This window comes from Rhinatrema bivittatum, unplaced genomic scaffold, assembly GCF_901001135.1.
Source record: "Rhinatrema bivittatum unplaced genomic scaffold, aRhiBiv1.1, whole genome shotgun sequence".
Taxonomy (NCBI): Eukaryota; Metazoa; Chordata; class Amphibia; order Gymnophiona; family Rhinatrematidae; genus Rhinatrema; species Rhinatrema bivittatum.
This window is the reverse complement of record NW_021821260.1, coordinates 21,584-48,788: the sequence shown is the minus strand read 5'-3', so window position 1 is coordinate 48,788 and position 27,205 is coordinate 21,584. Positions and strand designations below refer to the sequence as shown.

Genomic DNA, 27,205 nt, shown 5'->3' with positions numbered 1-27,205 from the left:
AAAGTCACTAGAGTCTGGAATCAGGTGCTAACCTAATCAGAGAGGAAGAGCGACAGGAAGAAGGAAGACGTGAAAGCATATAGTGGAGTTAGGAGATTGGAGCACCCTTGCAGAGCTCCTGCTACAGGGTCAAAAGCTACTGTGGAGTCCTTGCTTTCTAACTAGGAGAGAACAAAGGACTGTGGGGAGGTGCAGAAACAGGCTACAGTGAAAAAGTAAAGAAAGAGGATGCTTACAGCCTGATTATCCTGCAAGTGGGTGGTGACAGTCCACCCCAGTGAGCATCTGTGATGGGGAAAAAGGGAGAGCAAAGCCTCTGAGGGCTTGTGGATTGGAGAAATAAAAGCCCCCTTTTAAACTGTATATTGGAGCATCTGTGCTTGGGGAAGAGAGGGAGCAAGGCCTCTGAGAACTGTATTAAGAGCCTTGTACAACCAGCTTTAAACCAGAGACTTGTTTTGCCTCAGGATACTGCAGAAAGTATCTATCTGGGGAAGAGACACTGTGGAGTGAATCCAGATACTAAGATACTGAAACTTACATAAAATTGTATGTCTTGGAATCTGATTCACTAAGAGGGTTGGAAATTGGCTCCAGATTTTCAGGACAGGTTGATCCAGTCCTGGTTTTGCCCCATTGCATACTGGGATTTATTCTGATTCCCTATTGTATTCCTTAACAAAAGTAAGATTATAAGTACCTGTATGCAAGTGAGTAAAATCAGGACTGGATAAACCTGTCCTAAAAATCTGGAGCCAGTTGGCAACCCTATTCACTAATAGCCAAATTTTAAATCCCCCGACCACGTGCGTAACCCCTGTTACGCGCCAAAGTGCCGGGCCCAGTTAAAGGGGCAATCTTGGGGGCGGGGAGAGGCGGGACTGGAGATGACCGGTACAGGTCCATTTGCCGCTGTACCGGGAAGGGGAAAGAAGGCGCGCGCAAGTTGCTACTGCTCCATTGGAGCTGTAAGCAACAAAATAAAAACATCAAAATGTAGGAAAAAGGGTTTAGAGGGTGAGACGGAGAGAAGGAGAGAAGGAGAGAGGGGAAGGGTAGGGAAGGTGAGGTAGGGGGGTAAGGAAGTTCCCTCCCAGTCCGTTCCTTAATTGGAGCGGACTGGGAGGGAACTGGGGAAGGCCAGGATGCGTCAGCGAGCAGGAATTGCATAACTGTTCCCTCCTTGCGCGTACAACAGGCACATGCACATTACAAAATCAGCCACACATGTGTGCATGCTGCTCGTATTTTATAACACGCTCGCAGCCACGCACATGTGTTTTAAAATACGCATGGCCATGTGCATGCGCCGGGTCCCTAAGGCTTTTCTTCCATTCTGTATCTATAGGGGTAAAAGGCCTAGGAGGTAATTTTCAAAAAGATTTATGCATGTGATTAAGCTTTTGAAAATTTCTAATTTTATATGCATAACTCCTTTGAAAATTCACTCCATAGGGCTGAATTGTCAAAAGGTTTTATGTGTATAAATGGACTTTTGATAATTGCTGTGATATATGCTACTTTTACAAGTGTAACTCCTTTGAAAACCACCTCCCCTATGAGTATGGCTCTCAGATCAGTTCCAGTTTGACGGGTGATTTTGAAAAAAATTCTAAACATCTGTATTTCACATAACTGCAGAATGATATCACATGAAATGATTCGTGATGTCAATTGTGATTTGATGACAATGCACACAATGATAAGCAATTATACCTATAAAGGTATTCACAACGTTACCTTTCCATACTTTTGTGAATTTATATTAGAACCATGTTTCTCTAATTAAAGTCCTTTTACAAATGTGAATTTAGAATCTCCATTCTAGCACAGAATAACAACCCTACAGGATGCAGAATGTTAGTTTAAGAAATAAATAACTCATTTCCTGGTGTAGCCTATATACACCAGTGTAACCTGCTATCACAAGGGGGTAGGCATTGGGTGTACATGCCGTCCAGATACCTTCACCCTCCATAGTGCCATGCAACTCCAAAATAAAACTACGAGATCCACTTCATTTGCATCCAACCATCTCATTTATTTCCTGAAACAGTTACAACATAGAGAATGCAGGCTCCAGATATAAAATAGAATGTTGAATACCAAACTGCAGGCGCAACATTATACTAAAGCAGTCTGATGCAATTTAATAGGCCAGCATCAGATCATGCCGTTCAATCTTTTCAGAATTCACTAACAGTGGAACTGCTATTACAGCATGGTACTCGCACATAGATGACGTGCCCAAGCCTCAGCAAGAGAAGTCCCAGAAAAATAGCTGGCATTTCCCTCCTTGAAGCCTTCAAATACTCTACAGGGAGCTGGGTTCCTCTAGGGCAGCATGCTGGAAAGAGCAGACTGCCTCAATCAGTGTTTCCATAGAGTAACATCAGCTAACTTTCAAGCATGCTCATATAGAGCAGCAAAAATACAGAAATTCTACAAGTGGCTGTTTTACTAGCTACTATTGCAGCTAGTAAACATTGGTTACACAAGGAAATGAGGAAGTGTGGAAATATTTAAATCAGCACATCTGCTCACATTTCATTAGTTGGGCCAACACATCTCAAAATATTGTAGATAATGAAATCACTAAAGTGAAACAAGATTGGAAAGGTGCAGTCCATGGAATACACAAAGGGGGCAGTATATTGAATAGCCCACCTAGATGCAAACTACCTGCACACAATTGTATGTGCATACCTTATGTTCTCTGCCACTACTTGTGATCAAACGGTATGCACACTTTACAACCTACACACTGGCTTCCTAACAACTCCAACATACACAATTCATCCCACTCCCATAATACTCATAATCATATATTTTATTTCCAGTCTCAGCATTCATATATCCAGCACTCACATCCCCTAAAGCCTGCTCCCCCCCCCCCCCCCGCCCCAATAACATCAACATTCACATCCTCCACAACCCATGGCAACTGGAATATGCAGCCATCCTCCCACCACCAATGTGCCCTGCAGAGGCCAAAAAAGTGAAGTCCTCCTCTCTTCCAATGTGACCCATAGGGGCCAAAAAGTTAATCTGCATGCCTTCCCAATGAGGTCTATGGGAGCCGAAGAGTAGAGGCGACAATCTGCACCAGTCCCCCACAGATAGCTATAGCATTTACTGCTGCTAATCAGGGCCAGCAGGTAGACATAGTTTAGTGGGACAAAGTGAACATGGATTTAGCCAAGGTAAGTCTTGCCTTACCAATTTGCTACATTTTTTTTTAAAGGCATGAATAACCATGTGGATAAAGGTGAGCTAGTTGATATAGGGTATCTGGATTTTCAGAAAGCATTTGACAAGTACCTCATGAGAGACTCTTAAAGAAATTAAAAAGTCATGGCATAGGAGGTGATATTCTGCTGTGGACTGAGAACTGGTTAAAAGAGAGAAAACACAGAGTAGGGCTAAATGGTCAATTTTCTCAATGAAGTAAGGTGAATAGTGGAGTGCCTCAGGGATCTGTACTAGGACCACTGCTTTTTAACATATTCATAAATGATCAGATATGGGACCGATGAGTGAAGTATTCAAAGTTGCTAACTCACAAAAAGACTGTGAGAAATTGCAAGAGGACCTTGCAGGACTGGGAGACTGGGCATCAAATGGCAGATGACATTTAATGTGGACAAGTGCAAAGTGTTGCAGTTAGGGTAGAGCAACCCGAATTATACGCAATGCAAGTTTCCACTTTGAAAGTTATCACCTAGGAAAAGAATCTAGGCATCATTGTGGATAACATGTTGAAATCCTCTGCTCAATGTGTGACAGTGGCCAAAAAAGCAAATAGAATGCTAGGAATTATTAGAAAGAATGGAGAATAAAACAGAGAATATTATAATGCCTTTTTATTGCTCCATGGTGCAACTGCACCTTGAGTATTGTGTGTAGTTCTGGTCACAGCATCTCAAAAAAGACATAGCAGAATTAGAAAAGATACAGAGAAGGGTGACCAAAATGATAAAGAGAGTGGATCGATTCCCCTATGAAGAAAGGCTAAAGAGGTTGGGGTCTTCAGTTTAGAGAAGAGACAGCTGAGGGGAGATATGATAAAGATCTATAAAATAATGAGTGGAGTGTAAACGGTAAATGTGAATCGATTGTTTACTCTTTCAAAAAGTACAAACTCTATGGGACATTCAGTTAAGTTACTAAGTGATACATTTAAGACAAATAGGAGAAAATATTTTTTTTACCCAAAACATAATTTAAATTCTGGAATTTGTTGGTGGAGGATGTAGTGAAAGCTGTTAGTATAGCTGGGTTTAAAAAGTTTGAGACAAGTTCCTGGAGGAAAAGTCTATAAATCATTATAAAAGTGGTCCAATTAGAAATCAGGGTTAGATCTGGGAGAAGCTGCATGAAATCCAGTGACCTTTTGGGATCATGCCAGCTACTTGTGTCCTGGATTGGCCACTGCTGGAAACATGATACTGGGCTTGATGACCCTTTGCTCTGGCCCTTTATGTCAAATCTTATGTTCTTATGAGGAAGGAAGCAGTGGTGCCTTGGGTCCTGCCTTCTCCCCTGCAGCCCAAGGCCTGAACATAAGGGACACCATAATGTCATGAAGTTCACTACACAAGATGAGCCTCAGGTACTGCCACTTCCTTCCTCCTTCTGCCAGCTCTAATCAGCACCAGTAAGTAGTTAACAGTGGGGGAATGGGGCAGGCCAGGAGCTCTACTCTTCAGCCTCCACAGGCCAAACTGGAATTTTTCAGTACAAATCAATAGACCAGATTTTCATATAGGCATGTTGGAGAGTGTGGGGAGGGGAGTGCTTTATGGGTTCTATCAGTTTGCACTGAAAATCAGAAACCCTAATTATGTTTTTGTTGTTATGAAATAATATTTCTTCAAAATTTTTAAGTTGTTTAAAAATTAAAACATATGCTTTTAAAAGGCATTTACTGCATATGCATAATTTTTCCAAATAGTAATTTGTGTTCTAGTGTGTGTGTCTGTATGTATTTGTGTCTGTTTGCTAAACTTACACATATTACTTTCCATTTACAGGGAAGTTACACATATGGGAGACAATTTTCAAAAGAGTTAAGCGTATAAAAGTAGCATATAATCATAATACATTTCAAAAGTCCATTTATGCATGGAACGTCTATGCATGTAAATCCTTTTGAAAATTATCTCCTTCTGTGAATGTGATGCTAAAAAAAAGATACAAACAAAAAGTGGTTAGCCACATAAGGCACCACACACAGTATTGATACTGTAAAGAATACCTAAAATCTAGTGATATCATCTTATAGGTAGTCTTTGATAAGTCTACTTTTTAGGGGAAGGTTGATGATTTGTTTCTTATTTTAACTTTATCATATTAAAACATTGACTATCCTGATTTCCAATTGGATCTCTTTTTTAATGAGATTCTCCCTTTGTGAGCCTACAGCATAACTCTTAAAAACAATAGTTCTTACAAAAGTTTTTCACCAATTAATTTTTGTATACATATTGGAGATCTACCTACCTGCTGACCTTTTCGAATTGATACTTGTACCTCCTCTGTCCAGAAAATCTGAGTTACACAGAGGACAGTCTGCCCAGGCCATTCTTTCACCCAGTTATTACGATCAGTTCGTGGATAGGCCTCAATTGCCTCTCCAATAACCTTGTGAAAAAAAATATAGGCTATTTAGTTTGCTTTTCGTTAATGAAAATGTTACACAGAAAGGAAATATTGACAGAGAAGATATATTTGATGCTTTGTTTAATTTATAAATATGTTTAAGTATCATAATGAGCAGTTTAATAAACCAAGAAAATCCATATTCAAAACCATTTAGCCAAATTACTTACAGATTATCCTGACAAATGACAAGTATTTGAATACTGAGCCACTTGTCTGGCTAGATTATATAAGGATAAGTTATAACCAGTTCAAATCTAGCCAGATAAAAAGAGGCATTCTGGGATGGAGTAAAGTTATCCAGCTAACAGCTGATTTTTAGTTATAACCAGCTAAGTTATCCGGATAACTTTAGACCTTCTTCAGAGCAGGTCTAAAATTATCTAGCCTTGTGTAGTGGATAACTTGCTACTTAACCATATATTTTCAAAGATATACTGTTAAGTAACCACTCTATTTAAAAAAAAAAAGTGCTTTGCAGATCTTTGGCCTGATTTCCAATGTGTTTTAACTGGCCCTGCTGGGCTGAGAAGCCCCTACCCCACCAAGTCCTCACCAAAGACTTAACTTTTTTTTTTATGGGTTCACAAATCGCCCCTCCCACTCCCTCCTTCCGTTTTGTTTTTCAGAATAGGCTCCCTCCTACTTCATCTCCTCACCTTCTACCCACCCGCAACTTCAATAACATGTTACCCCCATATTCCCCCAGACCTGGAAAACCCCTATGAGGAGCAAGGTACCTCTTACCCATTTTTATTGCTGTTCTAATAAGAACCAGTGGCTAATACAAGGCCCATGTAGCCAAATTTCCCCATCCCTAGCCACCACCCCACCTCCCCTCTACTGGGTTCTAGTTGTCTGTTCCCTGCCCCCTATACCCTAACACATCAAAGACCCATGGGTGAATGCCTAACCCCCAACTCTAGCCCAATAGGATAGGTGGGAAGAATCAACTTGGAGGAAAGGGATAGAGGGAAGGTGACCCAAAGGAGACTAGAATCAGCATTGGGAGAATTGGTGGGGCATCAGCCCATGGGGCCTTGATGTCTCAGTGCAGGAGGGATTGTCCTCTTTAGCCATTGGAGGTGAGTAGAGTAGGAAGATCAGTATTTGAGGGCCTCCTGTGCCAGTGCAGGAGAGACTGGTGGCCTTGCAGTAGCCAGTGGCAGTTACACCAATGCATTACCAATGTGTTATTGATAGCGGTAAATCATCACCAAAACATGGTCCCACCAAAACAAGCTTGAGGTAACTTTGCAGAACAATGTGGGAAAGATTACAAAGTTACTATCTGTATTGTACCTGTATGTATAATTCAGTTGTCAGTGTTGCCAATAAAGCACCTTTTACACTAAACTTAGTAGAAAAAATGTTTTTTGATAATGATGAAAACATTTTATCATTCCAGAAATGATTGATACATTAGAATGGTTGTAGAATAATCTGAATAATTCATCATTCTTGTTCATTTTATCAACATACTAAGCAAAATTACATGATTTAAATATTTTCTCAAGAGATTACTGCTCATATGCATCTCTACAAACAATTAAATATGCTGCCTTGTGAAGAAAAGACCTATAAAATGTTAGCATTTTCAGAAATTTGTTCACATGTAGCAAGATATATATATATATCATTTTATTTTTCATGTTCATTTGGAATCTATCATATAAGTGTAATTTTTCAATATGGCAAGTAAATTCAAAAGCATGCGCATACTTTTCAGTCTGTGCAAGCAAAATGTACTTGTGTACATTGTTCTGAACATAAAAGTATACACATATATTGAAGCAGTGTTGAACGATGGTGTAAAGTATATACATTAGCACCATGCCTACAACACATTTTTTTTAAATTCTGAGGGCAATTTTTAAATTAAATGTGGAGCTTGTATTCCCATGGTTACTCAAGTATATTTTCAAAGGGAAACCCCATGCAAAGGTTTCCTTTGAAGATCCAGCCGACAGTGCACAGTAGTTACTTATTACCTGTATACATTTGCATCTGCTTTGAAGCAGATGCAAATGTACCTGCAGAAAGTATGCATGGGGTTCCCACCCCTGATCAAACCCTGCCCCTTTTTTGATACGGGTAAAGCAAGGTACCTACGCTGTGATCAGCATGGGTACGTTTGTCTATAGTGAAAGGGGCAAATTTAGTAGCACTTTTTATACAGGTAAGCATCTGTTTACCCTTACACAAACCTTTCAAAATTCTCCCCTAATTGTATACATATAGGGGTGAATTTTAAAAGATTTGCTTGTGTTAAAAGGTCCACATACATAAGTATCTGAGCCGAGCACGAGCAACTCGTATTTTAAAACGGCCAAATTATGCGCATATATGGACATGCATGAGCAACCCAATATGTGGGAAAAAGGGGCAGAGTCAGGGTATGTCAGGGGAATTCCGGACTAGGGACAACATTTATGTGTGTAAATCCATATTTTAAATACGGCAGTCATAGCATGCAGCGTGCTGATAGACTCACATATTTACTTCTGCTCTTGATGAAGTGTAAGTCTTCATAAAACTCATTTTAGGATAAAAACCATTGGGTGAGGGGTCTGGGTAAACAGAAAGGAGTGCAGGCTGAAGAAACAGAGGGGTCTGGATGACCACGAGGGGGAATTGGCAACCTGATGGACCAACTGATTAAACTAGGAATGTCCTTCACACAAAAATTTCATTTGCTCGAGTAACCCTTAAAATTAGGAGCACACGTACATGTGGTAGGTGTATTTAAAATCATATTTATTTATTTATTTATTTGATGAGTTTTATATACCGTTATTCGGTTGAGCCATCATAACGGTTTACAAAAGTATACAATATCTTGAAACTGAGCATTAGTAAGAACAGTAAACATATTCTTAACAAATGTGTAGTAGTATAGAGACATTTGAACCATTGAATAGTATTAGCAAATGGATATCAAGTCCAGAATGAGATAAAATTAGGGTAGAGGGGGAGGGAAGTAGGAATAGGGGAATAGGGGTGAAATATCGGGTAAGCAATTGGGGGTTCAGTTGAAAGAATGATTAGATGGTTGAAAGTCAGTGAGGAACTTGCGGAATAATATAGTTTTTAAGTCCTTTTTGAATGTTTTTAGGTCGTGTTGAATTCGTAAGAATTGCATGCACGATTTATAATTCCTGCTTATGTGCACTCGCACCCACATACGCACATGTATTGGTGCCCATGCACTTGTTTAAAAGTCATAAATGCAAATCTTAAAAGCCCTGTGTGTGCCAAAACCGGAAAATATGTGCACAAGTTGGGCCAGCAGTTGCCGAGTGGATAGTAAAAGCTGTCAATGGATGCGCATATCTCCCACTGTGTGCACAAGTGAAAAGTTTCTTTTTTTTTTTTTTTTTTTTTTTAAATTGAAATTTCAAATTTTAAACAGAAATAAGATAATTCATTCTTATCCATGAAATCATATTATAGCGGAACATAATACCATATTATCCTTAAAAAGAAATCTAGTGAAGTAAAAAACTTGAGAACAAAGGGTTGCAAACATCAAAATAGGAGCATTTACCTAAATGGAAATACATATATAGCAAATACTTGATGCTAGCTGATCCCACTATAAAAAATGTTCCCCCCCCCTAATTGCACAGCTTCTTAAGAGTGTGTGTCCAAATATGTTCGCAGTTGTTCAGGCTAGGTGAAAACATATCTATTATTTAAATGTTTTATTAAACATCTACAAGGATATCTTAGATGGAATTGTGCACCTCTTGATAATACTTCCGGTCGCATTACTATAAACGTTTTTCGTCTTAACTGAGTTGGGCAGGCTATATCTGGAAAAATCCTTATAGATTGCCCATAAAAATTATACTTCTGATATTTAAAATGCAGTCTTAACACTGGATCTCTATCTATTTGTGACGCAAATTGTACCAACAATGTTGCTGTGGTGTTAATTTTTGACTCAAAGGATTTTTCCAAAAAATCTGTCAGATTTAACTCCTCTGATATCTCTCCATTCTTTTCATTTTCCCCTCCCTCTGTTTGTGGTAAATAATAAAGTTTATTTAATTTAGGTAAATTGACCTCAGAATATTTCAGAATGTTCTTTAAATAACTATAAAATAGATCTAAAGGTGTTATTAGATTATTTTTTGGGAAATTCAATAGTCTAAGATTAGACTTCTTCATCTGATTTTCCAATATCTCAATTTTACTTTCATGTTCTTCTTCTGATTTGATTAAATTTAACTGGACTTTTTGAACTTCCCCCAATTGTATATCCATTATATTAACATTTTTTTCCAAGGAGTCTACTTTTTCTTATACTTGGTTATTCTGTTTCAAAGCTTCCTAGACTGTATTAGCTAATTTATTAATTGATTTTTGCATTTTAATGATCATAGATCCTAATTCATCCATTGAAAATTTTTTTGGAACAATAATAGAGATTTTCTCGTTACTACCCACACACATAATTGAACATCACTTCCTTTTAACTGTTGCAATGTCCCTCCAGTTTTCTCTGCATTCTGGGAAAAAGAGTCTTGTAAAGAAGCATTCACATCCACTTCAGATTCTGCAGATGGAGGGATCAGTTTCTCTGGGGCACCCGGGGTCAACGACAAGTGAAAAGTTTCTAAAAAGGAGCAGGCATGGTGTGGGCATGACGGGGCCTGGCCAAGAAATGTGCAGTGTCGTCCTTTCCGACTTTCCACAGATTGAGAGTAGGTTGTAATATTCCCCAACACAGCCAATGCTTCATAAATAATTCTCCTCTGCAGGATTCTTCTATATTTATTTTTATTTATTTTTATTTAGAATCTTTTTTATACCGAAGTATAGCTGAGTGCCTTCACTCCGGTTTACAGAGAACGAAAACAACTTCATACATAGAACAAGTTATAACGCAAGTACAACTAAGTGGATAGTTAACATCTCGGCAGAGGCAGAGTATAACATATTAGCAGGAAACAATTTACAAATCAATTTAGATGATTCTTAGTAAGGAAGGTATGAGATAACAGTTAGAGATAAAGGAAATACAGATTAGTCTGTGAATGATTGTCTAAACAACCATGTTTTGAGTTCTTTTTTGAATGATTTGGAGTCTCTGATAGAACTTAGGTAAAGTGGAATAGAGTTCCATTCTTTAGGACCTGCTATGGAGAAGGCTCTGTTTCTAGTAATAGATAGTTTTGCAGATGATAGGGGGGGAATGATTAATTGCAATTTGTCAGTAGTCCTTGTAGAACGGAGTGATTTGTGAATTGCAATCATATTATCTAGGGAAGAAATGTTGTCTTTGTAAATTTCGTTGTGCAGAATGGCTAGAGTCTTGTATTTAATTCTTTGTGAAATTGGTAGCCAATGTAGGTTTTTTAGGGTTGGTGATATGTGATCATGTTTCCTCCTGCCAGTGAGTACTCGTGCAGTGGCATTCTGCAGTAATTGCAACGGTTTCATGCGAAAACAGGGCTTTTCGCATGCGATAAGCCCTTAACGCATGCGAAAACGCCTTACCGCATTTTGAAAAATGACCCCCTTAGTTTGTTGTCCAAGTCTCTAGTTATTTTGTTAGTTAAATTTATCAGAAGGGTTTCAGTACTGCGATGCTTTCTGAAGCCGTGTTGTGCAGGGTGAAGAATATTGTTGCTCTCAAGATGTTCATTTAGTTGAAGCAGGGCGGCTTTTTCAGTCAACTTGGCAAGTAAAGGAAGGTTGGAGATTGGGCGATAATTATTCAGATCTTTAGGATCTAGGTTCTTTTTCTTTGGGATAGGAGTAATAGTAGCAGTTTTTAGGTTGGTTGGGAGAAGGCCCTCTTCGAGTGACTTGTTTATAATTGCAGCCAACGTAGGAGAAATAATATGTGATATTTCCTTTAGAATTCGGGTAGGAATCGTATCAAGATCATGTCGAGCAGGATTTTTTTGAAGCATTTTTTCTAATTTAATGCTGGAAATTGGTTCAAAGTTAGACCAAGTAGGTGTTAAAGATGTATTGTGAGGTGCTTCATAAGTAGGAATGTTGTTAAAAGAGTCTGAGATTTTGTCAATTTTATTTTTAAAGAATTTTGCCAGGTCTTGGCTTAGATTATTTGCGTTGGAGGAAGGGATGCTTTTGTTGTTGTTTTCTGTTAGGTTCTTTACGATGTTGAAGAGGGAGTTGGCTTTGTTTGTGGTGTTTTTGATCTTTAGACTATAGTATTCATGTTTGGCATTTAGTATTGCTTTCTTGTAATCTGCGAGTTTTGTGTGATATCTTTGAAGTGTTACTTGGCATTTGTTTTTGCGCCATTCTTTTTCTAGTTTTCTGAGGGTAGATTTCAAAGTCGAGAGATCAGAGTTGAACCAAAGGTTGCTTTTAGCTCTATTAAGTGTGATAAGTTTTGTTTTCTCTGGATTTATGTTATTTGCAGTTTGTTTTAGGGATGTGAATCGTTTTTTGACGATTTAAAATATCGTCCGATATATTTTAAATCGTCAAAAATCGTTAGGGCCACGATACAATACCAATTCCCCCGATTTATCGTCAAAAAATTGTAAATCGGGGGAAGGGGGAGGGCAGGAAAACCGGCACACTAAAACCCCCTAAAACCCACCCCCGACCCTTTAAATTAAACCCCCCCCCCTCCCGAACCCCCCCCCCCAAATGCCTTAAATTACCTGGGGGTCCAGCGGCACACTAAAACACCCTAAAACCCACCACCGGCACACTAAAACCCCCTAAAACCCACCCCCGACCCTTTAAATTAAATCCCCCACCCTCCCCAAAGGCCTTAAATTACCTGGGGGTCCAGCGGCACACTAAAACCCCCTAAAACCCACCCCCGGCACACTAAAACCCACCCCGACCCTTTAAATTAAATCCCCCACCCCAAATGCCTTAAATTTCCTGGGGGTCCGTAGTGGCGGTCCGTAGCTTAAATTACCCCCGGGTCCGTAGCTAAATCGGGGGAAGGGGGAGAGCAGGAAATCCGGCACACTAAATCGTGGTGTCTTCAGCCGGCGCCATTTTGCAAAATGGCCACCGCAAAATGGCGGCGGCCATAGACCAATACGATTCGACGCAGGAGGTTGTTCCGGACCCCCGCTGGACTTTTGGCAAGTCTTGTGGGGGTCAGGAGGCCCCCCCAAGCTGGCCAAAAGTTCCTGGGGGTCCAGCGGGGGCCCGGGAGCGATCTCCTGCTGCGAATCGTTTCCGTACGGAAAATGGCGCCGGCAGGAGATCGACTGCAGGAGGTCTTTCAGCGAGGGTTCCGGAACCCCCCTGAACGACCTCCTGCAGTCGATCTCCTGCCGGCGCCATTTTCCGTACGGAAAATGGTGCTGGCCATACGCGTATGGCCGGCGCCATTTTCCGTACGGAAACGATTCGCGGCAGGAGATCGCTCCAGGGCCCCCGCTGGACCCCCAGGAACTTTTGGCCAGCTTGGGGGGGCCTCCTGACCCCCACAAGACTTGCCAAAAGTCCAGCGGGGGTCCGGAACAACCTCCTGCGTCGAATCGTATTGGTCTATGGCCGCTGCCATTTTGCGGCGGCCATTTTGCAAAATGGCGCCGGCTGAAGACACCACGATTTAGTGTGCCGGATTTCCTGCTCTCCCCTTCCCCCGATTTAGCTACGGACCCGGGTGTAATTTAAGCTACGGACCGCCGCTACGGACCCCCAGGTAATTTAAGGCATTTGGGGTGGGGGATTTAATTTAAAGGGTCGGGGTGGATTTTTGTGTGCCGGGGGTGGGTTTTAGGGGGTTTTAGTGTGCCGCTGGACCCCCAGGTAATTTAAGGCATTTGGGGAGGGTGGGGGATTTAATTTAAAGGGTCGGGGGTGGGTTTTAGGGGGGTTTAGTGTGCCGGTTCACGATTTTAACGATTTTAACGATACTCTAAACACCCAAACGGCGACGATACGATTCCCTCCCCCTCCCAGCCGAAATCGATCGTTAAGACGATCGAGGACACGATTCACATCTCTAGTTTGTTTTGTAAGATGAAACCAAGACTGGGTTGCATTATGAATATTTGATAAGTCCAGATTAATAAATTGTTTTCCTAGTTCTTGTTTGAGTGAATTAAGTTGGAAGGGGGGTCTGTATTTGAAGGACAATGGTGTGTTGTATTCAGGTATTTTGTTGGTGTTGATTTGAGCATGGCATTTAATAAGGTGGTGATCAGACCAAGGAACAGGTTTAATAGATGTTATGGGATCAGAAATGTATTGGTTGGTGAAAATTAGATCTAGTATGTTACCTGTTTTGTGAGTGGGGTTGTTTATAATTTGGTTCATGTTAAGGCTGGAAAGCATGTCGAGTAGATAAAAAAAAAAAAAAAAAAACCCTCAAAACACAGCCCGTGCTTGAGCAGATGCATTCATCCTTCAGGGAGCTTAAAGACTGGGAATCAAATACTTCCAATAACATCTACCATAACATTCCAGTTTATGGAAGGCCTTCTGAAAATAGGTCTGGCCTTCTCAAAAGTCAAAATCACAGTTCATGTAGAGAATCAACTTGCTTTTGCCACCAGGCTTAACCCTGTCTGTATTAAGCTCAGTCTCTGGCTTCTGCCACTGGGTTTAACCCTGTCTGTTTTAAGCACAGTCTCTGGCTAAGACCAGAAGAGTCTTTTCAAGCACTGCTTCTGATGCTTGTGCGCTTGGTTTGAGGGAAACCAAGCCCTTACTGCTACCACCCACCGTAGCTTGTAGAGGGAGACATATAGAAACATAGAAACATAGAAATGACGGCAGAAGAAGACCAAATGGCCCATCCAGTCTGCCCAGCAAGCTTCCCTCATTTTTTCTCTCATACTTATCTGTTTCTCTTAGCTCTTGGTTCTAATTCCCTTCTACCCCCGCCATTAATGTAGAGAGCGGTGATGGAGCTGCATCCAAGTGAAATATCTAGCTTGATTAGTTAGAGGTAGTAGGGGTAGTAACCGCCGCAATAAGCAAGCTACACCCATGCTTATTTGTTTTTACCCAGATTATGTTATACAGCCCTTATTGGTTGTTTATCTTCTCCCCTGCCGTTGAAGCAGGGAGCTATGCTGGATATGCGTGAGGTATCAGTTTTTTCTTCTCCCCTGCCGTTGAAGCAGAGAGCTATGCTGGATATGCATCGAAAGTGAAGTATCAGGCACATTTGGTTTGGGGTAGTAACCGCCGTAACAAGCCAGCTACTCCCCGCTTTGTGAGTGTGAATCCTTTTTTCTTCTCCCCTGCCGTTGAAGTTATGCTGGATATGCGTGAAGTATCAGTTTTTCTTTTCCCCTGCTGTTGAAGCAGAGAGCTATGCTGGATATGCATCGAAAGTGAAGTATCAGGCACATTTGGTTTGGGGTAGTAACCACCGTAACAAGCCAGCTACTCCCCGCTTTGTGAGTGTGAATCCTTTTTTCTTCTCCCCTGCCGTTGAAGTTATGCTGGATATGCGTGAAGAATCAGTTTTTCTTCTCCCCTGCCGTTTAAGCAGAGAGCTCTGCTGGATGTGTGAAGTAACAGTTTTTCTTCTCCCCTGCTGTTGAAGCAGAGAACTATGCTGGATATGCATTGAAAGTGAAGTATAAGAATGGAGTGATCAAGCTAGTTGAAAGGCATCAGGAATAGAGGAAGGTGGAGGTAGTAATTTGGATATTTGGTTTGGGGTAGTAACCGCCGTAACAAGCCAGCTACTCCCGTCTTTGTGAGTGCAAATCCTTTTTTCCAAATTTCCTCTTGCTGTTGAAGCTTAGAGTGATGTTGGAGTCACAGTAACCATGTGTATGTTTATTGAATAAGGGTATTGTCTCCAGGCAGTAGCCATCATTCTGGCGAGTCACCTACTCTTCATTGGCGGCCTCTACTAACACCCACAGTAGTTCCTTCTACTGGACTCTAACCTGTATGGTATTAGCAATCAGGTCTCCTAGAGGGGGTTTCCACCATTCATCTCCCACCTCCATCGGCATTGGCTCCGGTCCTGCCTCTAGCTCTGGCTCTGGATTCTCCAACACATCTACCTCCATCTCCCCCATGTCTCCCTCTGCCTCTAGTAATCCTCCTTCCTTTTCCTGCTGGACCCTTCTGCAGGCCACTTCCCTTTCTCATCCCAATCCACTTGGGTGTCCCCTTCCCCTTGCTAGGATGAAGGCTGTGAAGTCCCTCCCTCTTTGTTCTCCAATCCTACCCCTTCCCCAGTTCTCAGTGAAATAAATTTTCTCCTAACCTGGGGCTTTTCTGATTTTGAAGGTTACACCCAGGTTTTCTTTCTTGCCCAAATTCCCCCACTGGTTTCCTCACCCAACCTCTCCTGGGATATATAGTGACCATCACAGCACGTAAATACTTATGCATTCTTGCATGTTCCAGGGTCCCCTGGTGTAAATTTACTTCTGCTATGGATGGCGTATAAGTATGAAACAAAAGAATCTATGCTAGTCAGTGGAGTTTTAAGGGGGCTAACAGGGGGAATGGAAGCTATTAAACTAGGGGGATTTAGAAATCCTATCCCTTAACAGGGTAAACTGGAAATGAACTGGGAAAAGAAGCTATGGCGTCAGTGTGCGTCCAGTGCAAAATTCCCCCACTTATGCAGTAGACATGGCATTTGCACGCACATGCGCATGTCCATTTAAAATTGCATGCACATGTACGCACATCCAGCCTATTTTATAATCACGCATATACACATGAATGTTAAAAAAATGGACGTGTATGTGCACGCGGGTCAACAAATGCATGCGCATTTGTGCCTGCGCAACTATTTGAAAGTTACCATCATAGTTTCAAACCATGCCCATAGATAGATAGATAGATAGATATACACACATAGTTCCATCAAACCAACTGTTTTGAGGCAAGATGGAAAGATCTCACAGATTTGAAAAAGAGCAATGTCACCTTGGAACAACATCACATCCAATAATTTCTGGAAGTAAATGATTTCTGCTGGCAGAAACAGCTTTAGGAGTAAGTGGCAATCAAAGCAGTGCTTTTTAGCTTTGACAACTGACAGGAACGAAAATTTAGCCTGAAGAATAGATTGTAAATTTACTCCTTTCTGTTAACTCCCTAGTTGTTACAAATCCGGAAGTGGACCCCTGTTCCAAGGTAAGGTTAGCACTGCCAAAGAGGGAGTTAACCCTCTCTGGTCCCTACCGTCGGAGGGCAAGGCTTGAAGGTTCGCCAGTCGAGTACAAGACTTCGCCCTGGAAGTTCACGGTTCCCCCAGGAGGAGCCCGAAGGAACCCGGCCGCTGGGACTTAGGAGACTCCCTCGGGACTGAAGATTGGTCTGGATGCAGGTGCCTCCTGCAAGCCATAGATTCCAGACAGCTGGCGCCTCCAGCAGGTTGAGTCAGTACAGGAGTCGAAGCCGAAGAGTAGTCGAAAGCCGTTCCGAGGGTCGAAGCGAGGAGAAGGGTCCGCAGCCAGTCCAGAAGCAAGCCAGGAAAAGGATCCACAGCCAGTCCAGAAGCAAGCCAGGAGAAGGATCCGCAGCCAGTCCAGTAGTAAGCCAGGAGAAGGGTCCGCAGCCAGTCCAAGGTCAAGCCAAATGAAGAACGAAAGCCGGTCCAGGGGTCAGAAGCCAAGAATCAATCCAACAAGGAAGAAGAACAGAAGCAGGACGAAGACCAGGAACGGAGACCAGGAACACCAGCGTAGAATCCAGAACCAGAAGCCAATACCAAGGCAAGGTCTGAGAAGCAGACCTTGCCTTAAATACCTAACAAGAGGGAGGAGTCTCAGAAGGGAGCCATGACCATTTCCTGTTGTGGCCCCTTTAAATCTTGTCTTCAGCCGCGCGCGTGGCTCTAAGGCAGCCAGGAAGGGGGAGGAGTCAGCTCAGCCCTGCTGGGCTCCGCGGCCGGCCTGGGCAGCGGCCAAGGCCGCAGGAAGAATGCTGGAGGAGGCTCCCTGCTCTTGCAGGAGCCTCCGGGCCCACCCGACGCCGCGGGTGAGTACGCATAAGAAAGAAGATTTAGAATTAAATATTGTGATGAACTGCAGGCTGTCTTACGGGAAGAAAGCCCGGTCCAGATCACTTCTGGGAGGGCCTGGAGTAGAGCCAGACAGCCGAAGCTGCCTGCGAGCCAAACAAAAACTATACGTCCCAGGTTCTTTGAGCCTCAGCTGAACCAATGGGGACAGGAGAGGCTTGATTATGCAGCTGAGCAGGGCACCAGGGAAAGGCATACACCTGTCCCAATGATTACGGATGAGGGGGAGCTGGAAGAAAAGCTTAGCTCCTCAGACGAGGAGGAGGCTATGGAGTTGGAGGTCTCTGCAGAGGAAGCTCAGGACATCAACATGGAAACAGAGTAAGTGAAGGATTACTCTGAAGTGTGTGGGACTGTTCTGTTTAAGCCTGGAGTCAGGTTGTGCTTTTAAGTTAAGGACTGGGAGGACCATGGCCTGCAGCACATCTGAGGGGAGTTGGGGCGAGTTGTGCTACTCCCAAGCAGGGATGATTTTGTGCTGGCAGGAAGCCAGGCATTTGTGTTCTTGCCCCGAGGAACCGAGAGCACTGGGACAGTGTTGGGGGTGAATTTGCATTTGGGAACTATAAAAGGCTGCTTTCGGATACAAACTTGCTTGTGTTTACTTTGCGGGGAGTTTGCTTGGACTTGCTGCATGGATGTTACAGCCTGGGCTTAAAGCGTGGGAGCACCTTGAGACCACGTCAGGGTCGGAGGACTTCATTCGGGTACCAAGTCCTGCAGGGTGCAACAACCTCGCAGGAGGTAGATCCAGGGGTCAGTGGAAGCCAGAGGGTGTCTTCAACCCGTGATCCTTCACAATATCCATCAATGAACCTGAAATCCAAACTAAGGCCTAGAATGCCCCTACATTATCTGGCTTAATTTAAGCCAGATAATTAGATGTCCAGCTAAAATTTAAGAACATAAGAACATGCCATACTGGGTCAGACCAAGGGTCCATCAAGCCCAGAATCCTGTTTCCAACAGTGGCCAATCCAGGCCACAAGAACCTGGCAAGTACCCAAAAACTAAGTCTATTCCATGTTACCGTTGCTAGTAATAGCAGTGGCTATTTTCTAAGTCAACTCAATTAATAGACTTCTCCTCCAAGAACTTATCCAATCCTTTTTTAAACACAGCTATACTAACTGCACTAACCACATCCTCTGGCAACAAATTCCAGAGTTTAATTGTGCGCTAAGTGAAAAAGAACTTTCTCCGATTTTTAAATGTGCCACACGCTAACTTCATGGAGTGTCCCCTAGTCTTTCTATTATCCGAAAGAGTAAATAACCGATTAACATCTACCCGTTCTAGACCTCTCATGATTTTAAACACCTCTATCATATCCCCCCTCAGCCATCTCTTCTCTAAGCTGAAAAGGCCTAACCTCTTTAGTCTTTCCTCATAGGGGAGCTGTCCCATTCCCCTTATCATTTTGGTAGCCCTTCTCTGTACCTTCTCCATCGCAATTATATCTTTTTTGAGATTCGGCAACCAGAATTGTACACAGTATTCAAGGTGCGTTCTCACCATGGAGCGATACAGAGGCAGTATGACATTTTCTGTTTTATTCACCATTCCCTTTCTAATAATTCCCAACATTCTGTTTGTTTTTTTGACTGCCGCAGCACACTGAACCGACGATTTCAATGTGTTTTCCACTATGACGCCTAGATCTCTTTCTTGGTGTTGCGTTCGTGCTGTTCTCGCCCTCGCTCCACCCTCTCTACCTTAGAGGCAATTCCCTTCGGGTCTGACGGACAGATGCTGTTGCGGTTTCTCCTCGCCGTACTTCCTGGAATCCCCGGGCTGGCCTGATGCTGCGGATCCGCCATGTTCCTGATGACATAAGGGCGCGCGCACTCCAGAGTTTGTACCGGCAAGAGCGCGAACCTTGGGAGCATCCCCCCGTAGTGACATCATCCACTTCCACTTTAAAAGGTCTTTGCTTGCAGCTACGAATCGAGTTAGCAAGGGGTTTGATTGTGGGGATCATTCCGACCCGCTTCATCCTCCGCTGCTCTGCCTCCACCACCTTACCTAGGGGTACCCACTCCTCGGGGGCCCCGCTCTCTCTTCTTGATTTCAGATTACTAAGACGGGATCCAGTACTCGCTCCTCGAGGGCCTATGTCCCTGAATGCTCAGAAGACTCCTTACTACCTGGAAGCAATCGCAGACGTGAACACAGTGAGTTCTATTCCAGATAGGAACCAGTACTCACTCCACGAGGGCCTATGTTCCTAATCTCCAAAGACTCTCTTCTATCTAAGACATTATCGCAGGTACGGAGATCGTGAGTCATTATTACAGATTGCATATAGGAACCGGTACTTGCTCCACGAGGGCTTATGTTCCTAAATCCTTTTTCAAACTCTCTTCTTTATCAGAAGTTATCATATACCTATATCTTGTGCATTGCTATTATAGATTGCAGATAGGAACCGGTACTCGCTCCACGAGGTCCTATGTTCCTAAAACCCTCCAAAGACATTCTTCTATTCCACAAGCCATCTTGTAAACAGATGTTGTGAGTTCTCATTCCAGACTGCATGTAGGAACCAGCCCTCGCCTACGGCTCCTGTTCCTGAATATACTGAAGGCTCTCTGTTGCATAGAAGCCATTACAGATATCAACAATTGTGAGTGTATCATCTACTACTGGTTATGTATCCAGCATACCCTGTCTACTCACTACCTATAGTCTCTCTCTACAGCTCAGCAACCCAGAGACCACAGTTCCAGTACCTGAGGGACTTCAGCCCTGACGGGCACATCAGCTCACTACTGCCACCTCTGGTGGTTCTACTTCCTGTCTAATAAAGAACTGTGTTTGTCTCCATACTCCAGCCTAGCCAGTGGTTCCTCTCAGGATATCCTCTTGAGGGCGCTGTCATCTGCCATCGGCCCAGGGATTCACCAATTTACCTCAAGTGTTCATCCGTTACACTACTAGAGCGGAATTATACGACTGCCACTCTGTGGGAACCCAACCCACTACAGAACACTAACTCCGCCTACGGAGTATTACAATTGTTAGCTCTTCCCCTTGACAGGGTGATCCATAACACATTGCTAACTCCCTGGCGGACTTATTACAGATTGCCAAAGCCTCCCCGTGGCGGGATGATGTATTATAGATTCTAACTCTGCCCCTGGAGGTTCTGGATTTAAGATTTCTACCTAAGAGCCTAAATTTGGCTTCCAGAACCTCCCTCCCACATTTTCCTATGTCGTTGGTGCCCACATGTACCACGACAGCCGGCTCCTCCCCAGCACTGTCTAAAATCCTATCTAGGTGACGTGTGAGGTCCGCCACCTTCGCACCAGTTAGGCATGTTACCAGGCGATCCTGACGCCCACCAGCCACCCAGCTATCTACATTCCTAATAATCGAATCACCAACTATGATGGCCGACCTAACCCTTCCCTCCTGGGCAGTAGGCCTTGGGGAGATATCCTCGGTGTGAAAGAACAATGCATCACCTGGAGAGCAGGTCCTTGCTACAGGATCCTTTCCTGCTGCACCAGGTTGATGCTCTCCAATCATGAGACCTTTTTCCTCCAAGGAAGCACCAGGGCTGCTAGTCTGAAGTTGGGTCTTATTTATTTATTTATTTATTTATAGATTCTTTTATACCGCGGTACGTATAGATATACATCACCTCGGTTTACAGTGAAACAATAAATTAGCAACAGGTTTTACATATAACAGTTTAAACATTAAAACATTTAACAGCCACAGGCTTTACAGAAACATTGGGTTTCAAGGGAAAAAGGCCAACTTCATTAACTATAATAACCATAAAATATTAATATTCAAGGATTACGCAGGAGTAAATTAACTGTCCAAGGCAAAACCAAAGTCACATTAAAGTCAAAAAATCAGAAATTGAATGACAGTGTGGGGGTATGGATTAGCAGTAAGAAAAATACAAATGGAGAGGGGTCGAACCTGGAGAAGGTAAGAAATAATATGGGATAGCTGAATTTTAGGTTAGTTATAATTTTATGCCAATAGTTATAATTTTAGGTTAGTTATAATTCTTGGCTAATATGTCCCTAAAGGTCTCATCTATATACCTCTCTGTCTGCCTCAGCTCCTCCAGGTCTACCACTCTAGACTCCAGAGATCGGACTCATTCTCTGAGAGCCAGAAGCTCTTTGCATCGCATGCACATGTACAACTTCTCACCGGCGGGTAAAAAATCATACATGTGACACTCGATGCAAAAGACTGGGAAGCCCCCCTCTTGCTGCTGTGCTGCTGCCTTCATCTCAATTTTGTTCAGTTCCTAGTTAAGTTTTAGGTTGCTATGGGAGTAGGAATGTGTCTAATTAACGTCCTTTAAATGTATTAGTGAATTCACTATATGTCTGGTAGTGGCCTACAAGGGACTGATCAAACTCTCAATAAAATTTAGCCAGATAGGTATCCAAAATATTCAAAAGTTGGCATTTAGCCTAATTACTTGTACATTATTCAGCGAAATGCCTCTGAATATGGACCTTTCAGTATCTAAACTTATCTTATTATGACTAAAGAAGAAGGTGCCGAACAGGCACAAAATTTGTTTGCTCAAATCATGCTCACTTTTAAAAATTGTTTCAGTGTTTTCCTTTCTATAGTTGATTTAGCAACATGAAATCTGTTGTTTTTGCAGATTATTTCCAATTTAAACATAAATGCACAATTGCTAAATAAATTACCTTGTGAACAGAATTTAACATGGCTCTTTCCAATTCAACCAACCACTTTTCCACTTGTCCTCTAGCTTTAGATGTTGAGATTGTTTCTGTGAGTTCCACCACTTCTCCCTCACTACTTTTCATATGAGTAATATCTAAAACATCTGTGAATTCAACTTGAGCAATTCCCTCAAAACACTTTTTCAAGTGAGGCTGCACCCTGCAGAAGAAAATATAGAAATGTATATTAAAAATTATTTACATTATCAATTGCAAAAGTTTAAAAACAATGGCTCCATTCTGAGCCAGTCTTTTCAAACCTCACTTTAAAAGTAACCATTTCCATAGCACTCTAGATACTTACATGTACATTTTGGATTCAGAGAGGACAAACTGACTTCTAATTTCCTTTGTGTTGCCTATATTAAGATTGTGTGAGAGTCTCTTAAACCATCACAGTCAAAGTACAAAATGTTTTTTATTTCTCAATTTCACAAAATCATGAAGACCCTCCCCCCAGCTCTTTAGCCCACCCCTTCACTTTTTAACTTTTGGATGTTTACAATCATTTACTAGGGGTGTGCATTCGTTTTGAACTTAAATGTAAAACGCAACTTATTTTTGTTTTTTAACTTAAAAAAGTGATGAGGCGAAAACGATCGGATTTCCAACTTATTCAACATAGCTATGTTGAATACGTTGGAAATCGCGATTGTTGATCCTAAATAAAAATTTAAACCCCTCACCCTCCTTAATCCCCCCCCCCCCAAGACTTACCAAAACTCCCTGGTAGTCCAGCGGGGAGTCAGGACGCCATTTCTGAACTCCTTTGCGAGGAGCACGTGATGTCGGCGTCACGTCGGAGTGACGCGGCGTCACGTGATTCCCCGCGCGTTCGCTCCGGGACCCTCGTTGCACCCAAAAGGAACGGCCAGCGCCATTTTGCAATACGGCAAATACGATTCGAGTGCAGGAGGTCGCTTCCGGACCCCCGCTGGACTTTTGGCAAGTCTTGTGAGGGTCAGGAGGCCCCCCCAAGCTGGCCAAAAGTCCCTGGGGGTCCAGCAGGGGTCCCGGAGCGATCTCCTGCGCTCGTGACGTTGGGGGACAGGAACCATTTCTATTAATGCACCCGTGGCCCGAGAGTGGAAGATCACACCGGGACCCCCCCACTGGACCTCAGGTAATTTAAGACATTTTGGGGGGGGTTCGGGAGGGTGGGGGATTTATTTTAAAGGGTCGGGGTAGGTTTTAGGGTTGTTTTAGTGTGCCGGTTTTCCCACCCTCCCCCTTCCTCCGATTTACGATTTTTGACGATAAATCGGGGGAATTCCTATTGTATATCACCTCTAATGATTTTTGACGATTTAAAATATATCGGACGATATTTTAAATCGTCAAAAAATGATTCACATCCCTAATGCCAATAGTAGGAGACCTACGGTTAATACCGTTTGAAAAATGAAGTCATAGACTACGTCTTAGATTTCTTTGCTTGTCTCTTGTACACCTGTTCGGGAGCATCTCTGCGGAGTGTCCAGCAGTAGTCAGCCAGCATGAATATTTCAAATGCTCACCCTTTCTGACTGGGCTTCATATAGTACACTGCTGACATCAGCTTACTCAGCTGCAGCATGGCAGTAGAACTGCATTGCATCAGAAAATGATGTAATAAACTCTGGATGATGTGTGCATGATGGTATTATGCAATATGATGCAATATTACATCATTCTAGGCTTATTTACAGTCCTACTGGATAAATTTACATGACTAAACATAGAAAGTGAACTATATTAAATATCTTCAAAACGAGAGCCAATAAAAACTTTTCATGGTCATATTTGTGTTCAGCACATCAAGATACTACAGAGTAGGACCTTTTTAGGTCAGTAACACTTTCATTGTTGCCCAGTGTAATCTACCTTTATGCATGCAACTGTTGGCCCCTTCTTCAGAACACTCCTGGCCCACCCCTTTTTTACGTGCACAAGTTTACTGATGGTGCCTGATATATGCATGTATGTTGCGGTTTTTAAAATTCCATTTCTCACGTTTATGCTATTTTACACGCATATATGTTATTTTTTTGCCTCTGCATCTTTTGAAAATTCATCTCAAAATTTTCAAGATTCTTAAAAGCATTACCTTGTAGGGTCTTTTGTCTCTGAAAGAATCTCAAGAAGCTCATCATTAGACAAAAAGAAGAATCTGGGGAAGAAGAGACGTTTCTTTTCCAGGTAGTCATTAAGACCCTTAAGAATTAGTTCTAGGAGTTCATTTGACTTTTTCAGTTTTTCCAACATTTTTTCTATAGATACCACTGCCAGAACATGCTTATCCTGAAAAAGAATAATAAATCGTTATTGTGTGCCTTGTTTGCCATCCTCAAAAGGAAGTGATCATCAAGGCACCTTCAGTGCACTTTGCCTAGAACTGTATTCAAATGCATAAAAATGTAAAGCACAGTTTTATAAATGTTTTGTTGGATTGCAGTTTTCCATTGCCTCATTACAAGAATTTCTTTGTGGTTGATCCAATAACAGAGACCACAACATCCCAAGTGTCCTATCTTTCCTGGGATTAACACAGCAACAAACATTTGGAGAGCAATTTTCCAATGTCATTTATTTGGATACATGGTTATTTACCCATATAAAAAGGATTTTTGAGAATTGCCCATCCTCTCCCCAGGTATAAGTATATGCATTGTTATACAATGCAAATACTTTTCCCCAAATGGTGCAGAGGCAAACCTGGGAGTGCGGGTAGGGCAGGGAATGCAACAACGTACATCGATTTGTAGGGAAGAAATGTTGGCCAAAAAGGCAGGTGCATACATTTTCCCTAGGCAATTCTCAAAAGGAAAGTCTGCACATATTTTCATTTTGAAAACTGGTACAAAGTCTACAGCTAAAAGTACCTGTGAACTTTGCAGTTACCTGCTGCAGACATTTGAAAATAATGGGCCCCATTCAGAACGAACTTTTCCCCATTCTGTGCCTATGGCAGTTGCTATAGCAGCTGCTGCAGACTTTTCCCCTTGCTGCAGAATCACAATAAACTGCCTTCACCCCCTTTAGTATCGATCACGCCTACCTACAATTGGCAGCTTCCTTCCATGGGCCCACTCTAGTCCATAGCGAACAGCTCACATCCATTGGTTTGCTCTGGCTCAGAGCAATCTGCTTACTTCTATGGAATCACTTTGACCTGCAGTGACCAGCAATTATCCCGCAGGTCTACTCCCATCCACAGTGGCCAGCTCCTCTTTAGCAATCCTACATCATTCAAAGAGGTTTTGACCAGAACACATCTTATCTTTTAATTCTCTTAGATATCTCAGCGGCATTTGATACTGTTAATCATGACGCTCTCCTCATAGGACTCCAAGAAATTGGCCTTGCAGATACAACTTTGGCCTGGTTTAGATCTTATCTTACGAATAGATCATTTACAGTCAAATTGGGAACAGAAGAATCCGATAGAGTGGACCTTAATACAGGAGTTCCTCAGGGCTCTTCCTTGTCCCCAACCCTGTTTAACATCTTTATGGCTCCTCTTTGTAGGTTCCTAGTGGGTCTTGGCCTAGTACATTTTTTATTCGCTGATGATGTCCAAATTTTATTACCTATTAAAGATTCTCTCCAGTCTACATTGAAACTATGGGACATTTACCACAAATCTATTTAACAGCTTCTCACACATATGTCATTAGCACTCAACAATACTAAAACTGAAATAGTGCTTATCACTAATAAAGTTACAGAAAAAATAGAGTCAGACATTTTAGCTTGTACTCCTTCTTCATACAACATTCGATGAGAAGCAAGAGACTTGGGCTGTGTTCTTGACACAGAGTTAAATATGAAAGCGTCAATAAAAGCTATCACGAGAGATGGCTTTTATAAACTACAAATTAAAAAAAAATGAAGCCGCTTTTACATGCAAACGATTTTTGGATTGTTTTGCAGGCCTTGATTTTACCGAAACTAGATTATTGTAACGCCCTATTATTAGGTGTGTCTATATCTACCATTCGACTTCTGCAGCTATTGCAAAATGCCGCAGCACGGCTTCTATCCAATACTAAGAAATTTGATCATGTTTCTCCTGTTTTAATGAATTTGCACTGGTTGCCAATACAGTTCCGAATTAAGTATAAATGTCTTACTCTAATTCATAAAGCTGTATATGGTAATAATACGGAATGGTTGAATGCATCACTTCACATTCATGTCCCAACCCGTAACTTGAGATCACTTGGGCAAGCCCTACTGACAATACCATCTCCAAAATTAGCCCATCTTGGTTCAGTGAGGGAAAGATCGCTGTCCCTGGCAGGGCCTATGATGTGGAATTCACTCCCTGTCAATATCCGCACAGAGGCAAATATTAATAGTTTTAGGAAACTGATAAAATCCTGGCTATTTGAACAGGCGTTCAATCAAGCTAACTGATATCTTCCAGATTTCCTGCCTGGACTATTCATTTATTTACTAATTTTAGTATATGAACACTATTTTATTGTTAAGTTATATTAGTTATTTTATCCTATTTTAGGTTGTTTAGTTTTATTAAAAATGTTATGCTACTGTAATTTATTAGGAGTTATTTAAGTTTAGTCCTATGAATAAGTAACAATTTTAATACTCTGATTAATATATGTTATTTCAGAGTTTTCTGGTTAAAGATAGAGAATTGTGTTTTAATATAATATTGATGTTGCTGTATTGTTAGGTTGTTTGCATTTCTGTTTTATTACGTTAAATTTTGTCATTGTTAACCGACGTGAAATGAATTTGAATGTTGGTATATACATCTGACTAAATAAATAAATAAATAAAAATACTTTGGACCACAATGGTTAGCTCCCTCCAGTCTGTTAGAGACCAGCTCCCCAGAGAG

The 27,205-nt window shown here is 42.0% G+C and overlaps 1 protein-coding gene across 1 annotated transcript in view; it reads right to left on the bottom strand.

Moving 5' to 3' along the window:
• LOC115082560 (dynein heavy chain 7, axonemal-like) overlaps nucleotides 1-24,603 on the bottom strand; it is a gene marked incomplete at its 3' end in the record, with an annotated part of 54,158 nt that extends 29,555 nt beyond the window's left edge. Inside the window, exons 1-3 of the mRNA XM_029586776.1 lie at nucleotides 24,446-24,603; nucleotides 22,321-22,519; nucleotides 5,503-5,643 (exon numbers count right to left, since the gene is read on the bottom strand). Coding sequence (XP_029442636.1) covers nucleotides 5,503-5,643; nucleotides 22,321-22,519; nucleotides 24,446-24,603 — 498 coding nt within the window. The remainder of the gene's footprint in view (nucleotides 1-5,502; nucleotides 5,644-22,320; nucleotides 22,520-24,445) is intronic.
• Nucleotides 24,604-27,205: the final 2,602 nt, after the last annotated feature.